Genomic DNA, 11,011 nt, shown 5'->3' on the forward strand with positions numbered 1-11,011 from the left:
TTTGTTTCGGTATGTGTCATTTTGTTCTGTCTTTACTAAAAGGTTTTACTTTTATGTTAAAGATCTTCTGTGATTCGCTTTGTGTTTTCTTAAAGGTGACATTTTGGCATTCAAATATGTGCAATGCAAGTTTGTATAGTTCAATAAAAATAATTGGATGGAAAGAAAAAATAACAAGATAGTAAAAAAAGAAAACTCATGCCAAGCCAAACATTGCTCAATAGTTCAGTATTTTTCATTGAATCGCTGAATTGTAAGATTCCACCACATTCTAAGGAAACATAAGTCACATACACAGAGGCAATACAGATGAGCTAGGCAGTCTCAATGTTCCATGGTACCGAGGGTCTGATTAAGTTTTTTGTTTCTTTGTTTTTTCTGTCTTAAGGTTGTTTTTGTTTTGTACCAAACCCTTCTTTTCAGTTAAAAAGTCACAAAAAGGGAGGAAATGGATTCCAATCTCTTTAAGTATGAATGATTTTTTTGTACGCCAGAATTATTTTGTGCAAATGTTAGAGTTGGGTGTAACGTTTTAACCAGTCATGTGATTTTTTTTCATTAAATGGACGAAAAAGAGGTAAAAGACGAAAATGAAATATAAATTTTATTTTGAGCGAAAATAATTAACTTCCATGAGCCATTTTTAAGAATTTGGTGCTAAAAAAAAGCCAACAAATACTACCAGACAGAAAAGAAAAGTGACTTTAAAAAACCCAACAAATAATGAATCAGGCCCTAAGAGTACTACAGGCTGGGCTGTATTAACACATGGCCAGGTTCCTAGATTTTTAAGTATTTCCGTCTCCTTCCAGAACTTCAATCTGTGACTGATATGCAGTTAGAAAAAATATTCTGCTGACCTATTTTTTTCACAGAGCAATTGCGCCTGTCTTTTTGAAATCCTGACATGTGCTTGTATATTTTGGCTGCCATCTTTTATTTCTTAAACTGGCTGGTTCCAATAGCCCGTGGCAACATAGGAGCAGGTGGGATCAAGGTCACGACTAGACAGTATTGCTCATTGAAGTATAACAAAGGGGAAAGCAGCATGCCATTACAACTCAAACGCTAGTACACTATTGGTTCATTGTGATATATTGCTATGTCGCAATAGCAATTAGATGCCTAGGGTGCAATTAACAGTGCTTGAAAAAACAGTTGATGGGGTCAGAGTTACCAAGGGTCATTAAGCCACAGCTGTCTCCTCTAACTTGTCCATAAGCAGCCCAGTGCTCCAGTGTTCTCTACGAGAGAGCACCTGCCAGACTCCTCTGGCAATAGCTTAGCTCCCATAGAACAAAATGATTTTCCATTGGTAATCCAACCAGCTGGATCTTCCTCTCCTTACAAAATCATCTATTAAGGAGAATTGTGAAGCTTCCATACACATCAGACTGCCGATTGGCAGGTTCAGACAGGTTAGGTGTAGTCTAATTTCTGTGGATTTTAGAAGTCAGCCTAACAAATAATGGAGCCAAATAGTGCCTGTAAATAAAGGGGTAGTATGAGATTATAAAGAAGGGTCTGTTTTTGATCCAATAGAAGTTCCACTTTTGCCGATGGAAAGTGCCTGACATTGTTGAGCAGATGTAACACCCCAGGTAACCTGTTGTTACATTGGCATTGCTTTCATCACGGGGAGAGTGATGTCACACTTGGAAGCAGTGAAGGATCCATTTAACAGGTAATCAGCACATACAACACTGAGGAGTCAGTTGCTAGGCCATTGCTAGGCAGTTAGGAAGAGTAGGGAGTTGGTGAGAGGAGAGCGACATGTGAGGAAGGAAAGCTGGAGCCGTGCAACTCCTAGGAAGGAAAGACAGAATAGAGTAACTGATAAAGAGACTGAAAGGGAAAAGAGGCAAAGGTGAAGTTAAGGCCAGAGGAGAATAGCTGCAATTTAGCTACCTCTTGACAGAGCGCAGACACCGGTGGCCGGAAAACCAAGGTTGTGAGGGGCTCTAAAACTCACAGCAGAAACTGGCAGGACAACTGAAATACAGGTCACTTGCCTGCCCTAACACCTGAAGACACAGTGGCGTATAGAGCCCAGGTCATGATAGAGACCCTGTGAAAAGGCTCAAGCCACCTGTCATACAGGTTTGTGTCCCACTTCAATAAAGGACAGATATAACTGAGAGGACCTTGCTAAGAAGCCATAGGCAGTAAGGAACTACACCACAGCGCTAGAGGGAAGGCTTCTAACCCCACCTGGTAAGGGGGAAATCCCAACTTGCTTCCAAGCTGACCGGACCACCACCAGCACCTGTGATCCGGTACCCTGGACTGTGGCTGCCTGAATTGCTTCAGTAAAGAGGTAAAGAGACTGCAATCTTGTGTCCTCTGTTTCTTATTACACCATCCTCATCTGCACACGGGAGCCCTGGGGACCTACTTCACCTGTGGGAAGTTATACCATCTAGCTGCCATAACATCTCCCCAGAGGACCCCTTTAAGCAGAGTCGGTCCCTACTGACCGAGTACCACAGGTGGCATCACGAACTTTCCCTTATTTCTCCAAATCCCTTTAAAGACTGTCCCTTTAACATGGGCGCCTAGCGCCACGAACCAGGTCGCCACCGCCATGACTCATCCTTTTAGATAATGGACCCGGTACTGAGTACACCACTGCCCTGGTGGGTGACTCACAGTCAAAGAGCATTTACCATCTTAAGGGTCCATCATCTATAAACCCATCTAGCAGTGACACATGATCCACTGTAGTATGGATGTGTTTAAAAAGTGGCAGAAATAACTTTCAGATACTTCAGAGTGCCCAACTATATCAATACTAGTTATGGCCTTTTATTTTTTTAGGTACATCTGGAGAAGTGTAATGGAACAGCTCAACCAAACAAGTGTGAAGTCATTCATCCTTCTCGGTCTCTCCGGCATACCCCAACTTCAGGCAATCTACTTCCTGCTATTCTTGATTATATATACCATTACACTGACAGGAAATGTCCTATTAATTGTAGTGGTCAGGATCAACAGCCAACTGCGCACCCCTATGTACTTCTTCCTCAGCAACCTCTCATTCATTGACATCTGTTTCTCCTCCACCGTTGTGCCCAAATTACTCGTAAATACATTGTCTCAAGACAAAAGCATTTCCTTCTTAGGATGTGCCTCTCAGATGTATTTCTCACTGGCTTTGGGAGCTACGGAATGTATAACACTGGCAGTGATGGCCTATGACAGATATGTAGCCATTTGCAATCCCTTACGATACCAAATCATAATGAACAAGAAGGTATGTTTGTGTCTGGCTGCTTTTTCCTGGACTGTAAGCTTCCTAAATGCTATTATCCATGCTGCCTTTACCTTCCAGTTGCCCTACTGCAAGTCCCACCATATCAACCATTTCTTCTGCGAAATGCCACCACTCTTTAAGCTCTCTTGTCATGATACTTTATTTAATGAGGTGGCTGTGTACATCTCTGGTGGGATAATTGCACTTTGCTCCTTTTTGTTGACTTTAGTTTCTTACTTTCACATTATCACCACCATCTTGAAGATACGTTCAACCAAAGGTAGATACAAAGCATTCTCCACCTGTGCTTCACACCTAACTGTGGTTTCACTTTACTACGGAACTATTATGTTCATGTATTTACGTCCCCGACACAGTTACTTTCCAGATCGAGACCGAGCCATTGCTATTCTCTACACCGTGGTGACTCCCATGTTGAATCCTATCATCTACAGTATAAGAAATAAGGATGTCACTGGAACCCTAAGAAAGAAGTTGTCCCGAAAAGAAAATAAGTAAAAATACAGTCTTGCCATTGGAACCCATCTAAAGGAATATAAAAAATGGTGGAACTCTATGGTGCCACCATAAAAGGTTCTAAAGTAATTTGAAGGTTGTGGTAGGGTTTGTGGTGTCAAACAATTAAGATTTAAGACTATCACAAAAAACAATTGTCCAGACGGCGCCGCGCCAAAACTGAATCTATTTGCAGCAAATATAAAGATGAAAACCACCCTGTTCATCCAGAAATAAATACTATAAAAGATATAAAATATATATATTTGCGCTAAAATGTCAGTAAAAATATATAAATAGAAACATAACACCGTATTGAGTTGGCCAGATGTTAGATAGGTGCACTCTTGTGTGACATACCTCAATCTTTATATGCCGTATATAAAAGTTCTCCCCTTTAGTATGGAAGGTCCTTTCAGTGGTGTCCGTTTTGTGCCAATGTAAAAATTGCAACAGATGCCGACACAGATGGATAATGAAACAGCTGAGCAAAAAGATGCCGATGCTCTGGGGGGCGCCGTCCCGGCCGGTGACAGGGGTACCTCCCCACAAAAAACAAAAATAGAATGTGCCGTGCACAGGCACAAAGGGCTCTCACCGTGATGAAGAGCCGGCAAGGTGCAGAGCGGCTGCAGGACCTTGCTTGACGTCACTGCCACGTGATAGGTCACATGACCGGCTACGGAGCGCACACCAAACCAATTACCGATGTGTTTCAGAATCGCTGATTCCTTCTTCAGGGATGGTAAGGTGTGCAATGTGTGTGTCCTTTATAGAGTGCCGTATCTTGTACTGTTGCCTCATTGGTTGAAAGCAAATAGTTCTATCTCGCTATTAAGGCCATATGGTGCCAGAGTATTCATTTCGAAAATACATTTCGTTTCTGACCTGGACATTTGGTGGATAAAATTACCACCACGTCCGTCTTTTTTAACTATTTTCAATCCCGTGACTTTAATGTCCTTCACTGAGCCCCCGTGGTGCGTTAGAAAATGCATGGATAAAGGATGTCCAGTAAATTTATTGGTAATGTTCCTTAGATGTTCTCCAATTCTAACATGCATTGCTCTTATGGTACGACCTATATATAGTTTTCCACAGGGGCAGGTTATGCCATATATAATGCCTTTGGTAGAGCATGTGATGAAGTCTTTAATATCCATAACCACTGATTTGTTAGAAATGGAAGTTTGTTTTTTGGTATTCCGTTTCTTGCATGGTGCACATTTTTTACAGGGAAAGAAGCCATTAAAACACTGTAATGATGCAGGGTTTGGCATTCTGTTAGGCATACCACTCGTGGGGGCTATCATATTGCCCAAATTGTTCGCTTTTTTTATAGATAAATCTAGGACGTGCGGACAGGGAATCTCCAATCACTTTATCCTCCCTTAGAATGTTCCAATGTTTACTGGCGATTTTCTGTAAACATTTTCTACTATTGGAGTTATACTGTGTGATGATTGGGATCTCACCAATTTCCCATTTTTCGTGAATGTCTTTTATTTTATCCTTCTGAATCAAAAGTTCCGCATGTGGACAGTTTCCAACCTGTTCTTTAGTTTCCAATAGGATTTGTTTATTATATCCTTTGGCTTCAAACCTTTCCACTAGCATATTGGACTCCAGGTCATTATCCTGCTGTCTTGAGCAATTTCTATGTGCTCTTATAAATTGACTCCTTGGGACGTTCAATAGCCAACTTGGGAGGCGGCAACTATCTAAAGTGATATAATTATTAGAGTCAGTGGGCTTGTGGTATATTTGGGTTTGAATTGTGTTATTCTCTATAAAAATGTTTAAGTCTAAAAAAATTAATATCTTTATTGCTGGTCGTAGCCTTAAATTTTTAAAAATATTCATTTTTATTTAAATCTTGGATAAAATTATTCAGTAAAATGGGACCTCCAGACCAGATAAATATAATATCATCTATAAATCTCTGCCATAGGACCAGGCCCGCCCGCAGGGTGCCATTGTGGAAAATGGTATCCTCTTCCCACTTACCCACATACAAATTGGCATAACTGGGGGCGAACCTAGTACCAATGGCAGTACCCCATTTCTGGGAGTAGTAGTGCGTCCCAAATTTAAAAATTGTGTTTTAAAATAACATCTATACAGTCTAAAATGAAAGAGGTCTGATCTTCCGGTGTTTGGCCATCCAACATAAAATGTCTTACTGATGCGCACCCTTTTTTGTGTTCAATAACGGTGTATAGGGAGGTGATGTCTAAAGTGCCTATAATATAGTTTTCCTCCCAGGTGATATCTTGTAAAATATTTAAAATATGCGTGCTATCCTTTAGGTATGATGGAAGCTTGGGGCATAGCTTTTGCAGGTAACAGTCTACAAATCTTGAAAGATTCGATGTAAGGCCCCCTATGGCGGAAATAATTGGTCTACCTGGTGGGTTTATGGGATCTTTATGGACTTTCGGTAGATAATAAAAATGTGGAATTCTTGGGTGTGTGGTATTAATGAAATCAAATTCATTCTTGTTTAGAAACCCCTTTTGTAAACCCGTTTTAATCAAATATTTCATCTCCCCTAAGTATTGATTTGTTGGATCAACCTCAAGCTTTTAGTAAGTGCGTGTGTCACCCAATAGACGTAAGGATTCTTTATTATAGTCATCAGTATTTAGAACCACAATTCCACCTCGTTTATCGGCGGGCCTGATAGTTAAATTTTTATTATTTTGAAATTGCTGGGTGACCCTGCATTCTTGATAAGATAAATTAAATTTAAATTTGGAACATTTTTTATCCAAAATCCTCCTAATGTCACGTATGACATTATTCTGGAACGCATCAAATGCTTCCGAATATTCCTGAATAGGATTAAAGTTAGACTTTTTCCTTAGGGTGGTGTGGTTGTACGGGTCAATTATATCTACAGAACCATCATTATTTTCCTTCGTTAATTTCTTCTTAATATAATATTTTTTGATTGCCAATTTCCTCATGAATTGTTTGATGCCTACAAATGCTTGGAAATTATCGAACTTGGTACTAGGTGCATATTTGAGCCCCTTATTCAGCAGGCATATCTCATTTTGGTTCAATGCATGATTGCTTAGATTGAAGATTTTCTGTTCTACCTTAGTCGGGATGCTACCCTGATGTTGGTTTGATATACGGTACTCTTTTTTTTTGGCTGATTTCCCGCCCCTACAGCCCCTTTTTCGTGTTTTTTTTGGCCTAACTGAAAAAAAGGAGTAAGATGGCTTTGTTTAGTTTTCAACTTATTATTCACTTGTATACGTGTTTTTTTTGGTGCTGTTATACAAGGTGGGGCTCTGTTTGTGCATGATGGTTGAGGATTATCTTCTTCTCTTGAATTCTCAATAGAATTATGAGTTTCCTCGAATGCTACAAATCTATTCTGCACATCAATTGAAAATAGAGGAGTAGAAATGTCCGGTGCAGTGTTGTTATTGTTAATGTTGCTTACTTCTATAGTCCCAATATTCGTACTAACTTCATTGGTAGTGATGTTCTCCATATCTGAAGTAAGATGGATGGAGAATCTTTCACTGGAAGATAGCAATTGGCTATCGTCACCAATTATTTCATCGACTGTGACTACTTGGGAAATTGACTTTATTATATCATGTTGGTCCGGATTATACACTTCCTCTCTCCTTTTATTTATGTTCGTTCCAGAACCATCATAACAGTCCATTTGAACTAAATGGGGATTTGTATCCCTGTCTCTCCGATCTCTTCCAAATTTTCTTTGTTTCTTTTCTATTATCTCTTTCTCTTTATTTTTGATCCTTTTCCGTACGTTATTGTTTAATTATTTCTGGGTGTGTTTCAAAAGGCTTTATCTCTTCAAATAGTCGAGTGATCTCATTTCTTACCCTTACCAATTCTTTTTTTCTTTTTTCAATAATAAATGTTACTGCTTTAATTGAGAAATCATGGAACATAGCGTTCCATTCTTCCATTATATTGTGATCTCCCAAATCCCCAGACAATGATCTATAAACTACTAAACCTTTGGGTATATAGTCAAAGGATAGGTACCTTTCTAATGTGGCGATTTCCCATAGATCTCTCATCTCTTTTATAAGATATTGTTCCAAAATTTTCACAGATTCTATCGCCTTTTTAATGTCCTCTTTACTGGACTCAGTAGTTGTTTCATGGTATGCTGTGCGAAAGAATCTTTGGATAGCGTATACCCTATCCCTCCTGTCGCACCATAAATCACTCATTGTATTATAAAATTTGTGAGTTTGAATATCTATAAAGGATATAAAATGGGCTGCTGCCACCGGACAGGGGTGGTGGAATATAAATCTATCAGAAAAAACAATTGTCCAGACGGTGCCGCGCCAAAACTGAATCTATTTGCAGCAAACATAAAGATGAAAACCACCCTGTTCATCCAGAAATAAATACTATAAAAGATATAAAATATATATATTTGCGCTAAAATGTCAGTAAAAATATATAAATAGAAACATAACACCGTATTGAGTTGGCCGGATGTTAGATAGGTGCACTCTTGTGTGACATACCTCAATCTTTATATGCCGTATATAAAAGTTCTCCCCTTTAGTATGGAAGGTCCTTTCAGTGGTGTCCGTTTTGTGCCAATGTAAAAATTGCAACAGATGCCGACACAGATGGATAATGAAACAGCTGAGCAAAAAGATGCCGATGCTCTGGGGGGCGCCGTCCTGGCCGGTGACAGGCGTACCTCCCCACAAAAAACAAAAATAGAATGTGCCGTGCACAGGCACAAAGGGCTCTCACCGTGATGAAGAGCCGTCAAGGTGCAGAGCGGCTGCAGGACCTTGCGTGACGTCACTGCAACGTGATAGATCACGTGACCGGCTACGGAGCGCACACCAAACCAATTACCGACGCGTTTCGGAATAATTTTATCTACCAAATGTCCAGGGCAGAAACGAAATGTATTTTCAAAATGAATACTCTGGCACCATATGGCCTTAATAGCGAGATAGAACTATTTGCTTTCAACCAATGAGGCAACAGTACAAGATACGGCACTCTATAAAGGACACACACATTGCACACCTTACCATCCCTGAAGAAGGAATCAGAGATTCCGAAACGCATCGGTAATTGGTTGACTTGCCAAGAGCAAGCGCTGACTGAAGATAAACCTTTGTTATGTGATCAATGTCCATGTGTAAAAGAAAGAGCACACAAATATATCTCTCCTTGCTTCTGACATTGGTCATTTCAACTGCTATCACTTCAGGGCAGGAGAGTGTGCTGACACAATACTGTAGCAGGATTTCCAAGGGCAATGGGTTCCTTCCCTATTATTCCTCAAGGTAGGAGGACCCTAGACTACCCCTGTACCCCAGATTACCCCTCAAGGTGGAGTTGCTGGGGTCTATTACCTTGCTCTGCTCCTATATGCATGCTGATTTTTTTTACTCCCCCCACCCAGGGAGGTATGGGGAAAAATGTATAGGATAACACAAACCTGACAGACAGGGGAAACAGATAGGGATAAAATAAGTCAACAATCATACAAATACACTCACCAATCAACCGAGAGGAAATCAAATGAACAGTAGGTGGGGTAAACCAAATGGGAGAGGATTATGATAAATACACAATGGCAAATTCACCAACCGACTGGGCCTCTCTGACCTTTCCCGGTGCCTGCGCACTGCAGTACTTTACTCTGCCCTCAACAGGGCAGACAAAGTACACCTGCGCTGGAGCCGCAGCATGAAGACAAGAAGAGGACATCATCGTAAGAAGATGGGAGGCCCCGGACCACGACACCCATCGGACCGGACCACATCGGGACCGCCCCTGGGTAAGTATAATATAACCTCTTTTTCTCATCTTTCAGGATACATCCGGGGCTTATCTACAGCATTCCAGAATGCTGTAGATAAGCCCCTGATGCCGGTGGGCTTAGCTCACCTTCGATTTTGGGGGTGACCGGTTCCCTTTAAGCAATAGCAGAGGAAACAAGAAAAGTCAGGAGTGAGAAGAGAGTGACTTTTATGCATAACCCTGCACAGGGAAAGGGATCACATAACTGAGGTTTATCTTCAAATAACAAAAATATTTGTATATTAGCTTTCTGACTGAGCACTCCACCCTCCAGACTGGTGGTTTAAATTGTAGCAGGATCCTACCTACCCATAAATTCAGGCTTTAGCAAAAGAGAGGTATTCACACCTAGCCATAAATTCAGGCTTCAGCCTAAGAGAGGTATTCACACTAGACCCGTAGTTTCCCAGCAAACCGGAGATCACCTTGTCGTTGGCTGCTGGGCATGCGTGAATTGGCCAAATTATGTGCCAAGTATCTCCATTTTTTCCTATTATCTAGAGCAGTAATTCTATTCATATTTCATATATTTCATATTTATATGCTTTAGCACTACAGAGTCCAACTTTATTTGCTTGTTATTTATTGAGATGGCTACTTGCATTTCACACCTGTATACACCAGTTTTCTGATTTGGAAGTGCCAGTGAGATTTTTTGTCATTTGTATATTAGCCCTCTGACAGAGCACTCAGCCCTCCAGCCAGTGGCAGTTTTAATTTCAGCAGGATCTTACCCATAAATTTAGGCTTCAGCCTAAGAGAGGTATTCACACTAGACACGTAGGTTCCCAGCAAACTGGAGATCACCTTGTCGTTGGCTGCTGGGCATGCATGAATTGGCCAAATTATGTGCTAAGTATCTCCAAGTTTTCTTATTATCTAGAGCAGTAATGCTATTCATATTTCATATTTACATGCTTTAGCACTACAGAGTGCAACTTTATTTGTTAGAGGTTTATTGTCAGACAACATTGGCTTTGAGCAAACCATTGCTGTCAATCAACATAGGAGTGCTCAGGGTGCACTGAGCAGCTTTATGTGCACATTACAATACAGGTATCATTTTTATTGAAATTCTGTGACCATACAGCCATATCACAAGTTTGATTAGTTAAACCAGCCTGACGGATTCCCTTTAAGTCTGCAACACTATTTTAGTCACTTCCTTATTTAAGTTCCTTTAAAACATGGATATTTATCATTGTTTCAAGAAAGTGTAGAGTTAAATCCTTTTCTTATAACTGTGGACATTATTGGGGAAATCCAAACAAAAATATAAGAAAAAGATATATAAAAGAACACAGCTGAGAAAACGTACCCTCCATACAGGTATGGCGCGCAATTTATAAAAGTGAATATTTCAGCGTTATTTGGGATCAAAAACATAAGAGCCATCTTCACAGA

At 40.4% G+C, this 11,011-nt stretch overlaps 1 protein-coding gene across 1 annotated transcript; it reads left to right on the plus strand.

The window, feature by feature from the left end:
* The first annotated feature begins 1,858 nt into the window (after positions 1–1,858).
* LOC143793948 (olfactory receptor-like protein OLF1) lies at positions 1,859–3,772 on the plus strand. The gene is made up of 2 exons (XM_077280876.1): positions 1,859–1,872; positions 2,833–3,772. The coding sequence occupies exon 2, from the start codon at positions 2,837–2,839 to the stop codon at positions 3,770–3,772; it is 936 nt and encodes a 311-aa protein (XP_077136991.1). The 5' UTR covers positions 1,859–1,872; positions 2,833–2,836.
* Positions 3,773–11,011: the final 7,239 nt, after the last annotated feature.

The sequence above is a fragment of the Ranitomeya variabilis genome, chromosome 1 (genome assembly GCF_051348905.1).
Source record: "Ranitomeya variabilis isolate aRanVar5 chromosome 1, aRanVar5.hap1, whole genome shotgun sequence".
Lineage (NCBI taxonomy): Eukaryota > Metazoa > Chordata > Amphibia > Anura > Dendrobatidae > Ranitomeya > Ranitomeya variabilis.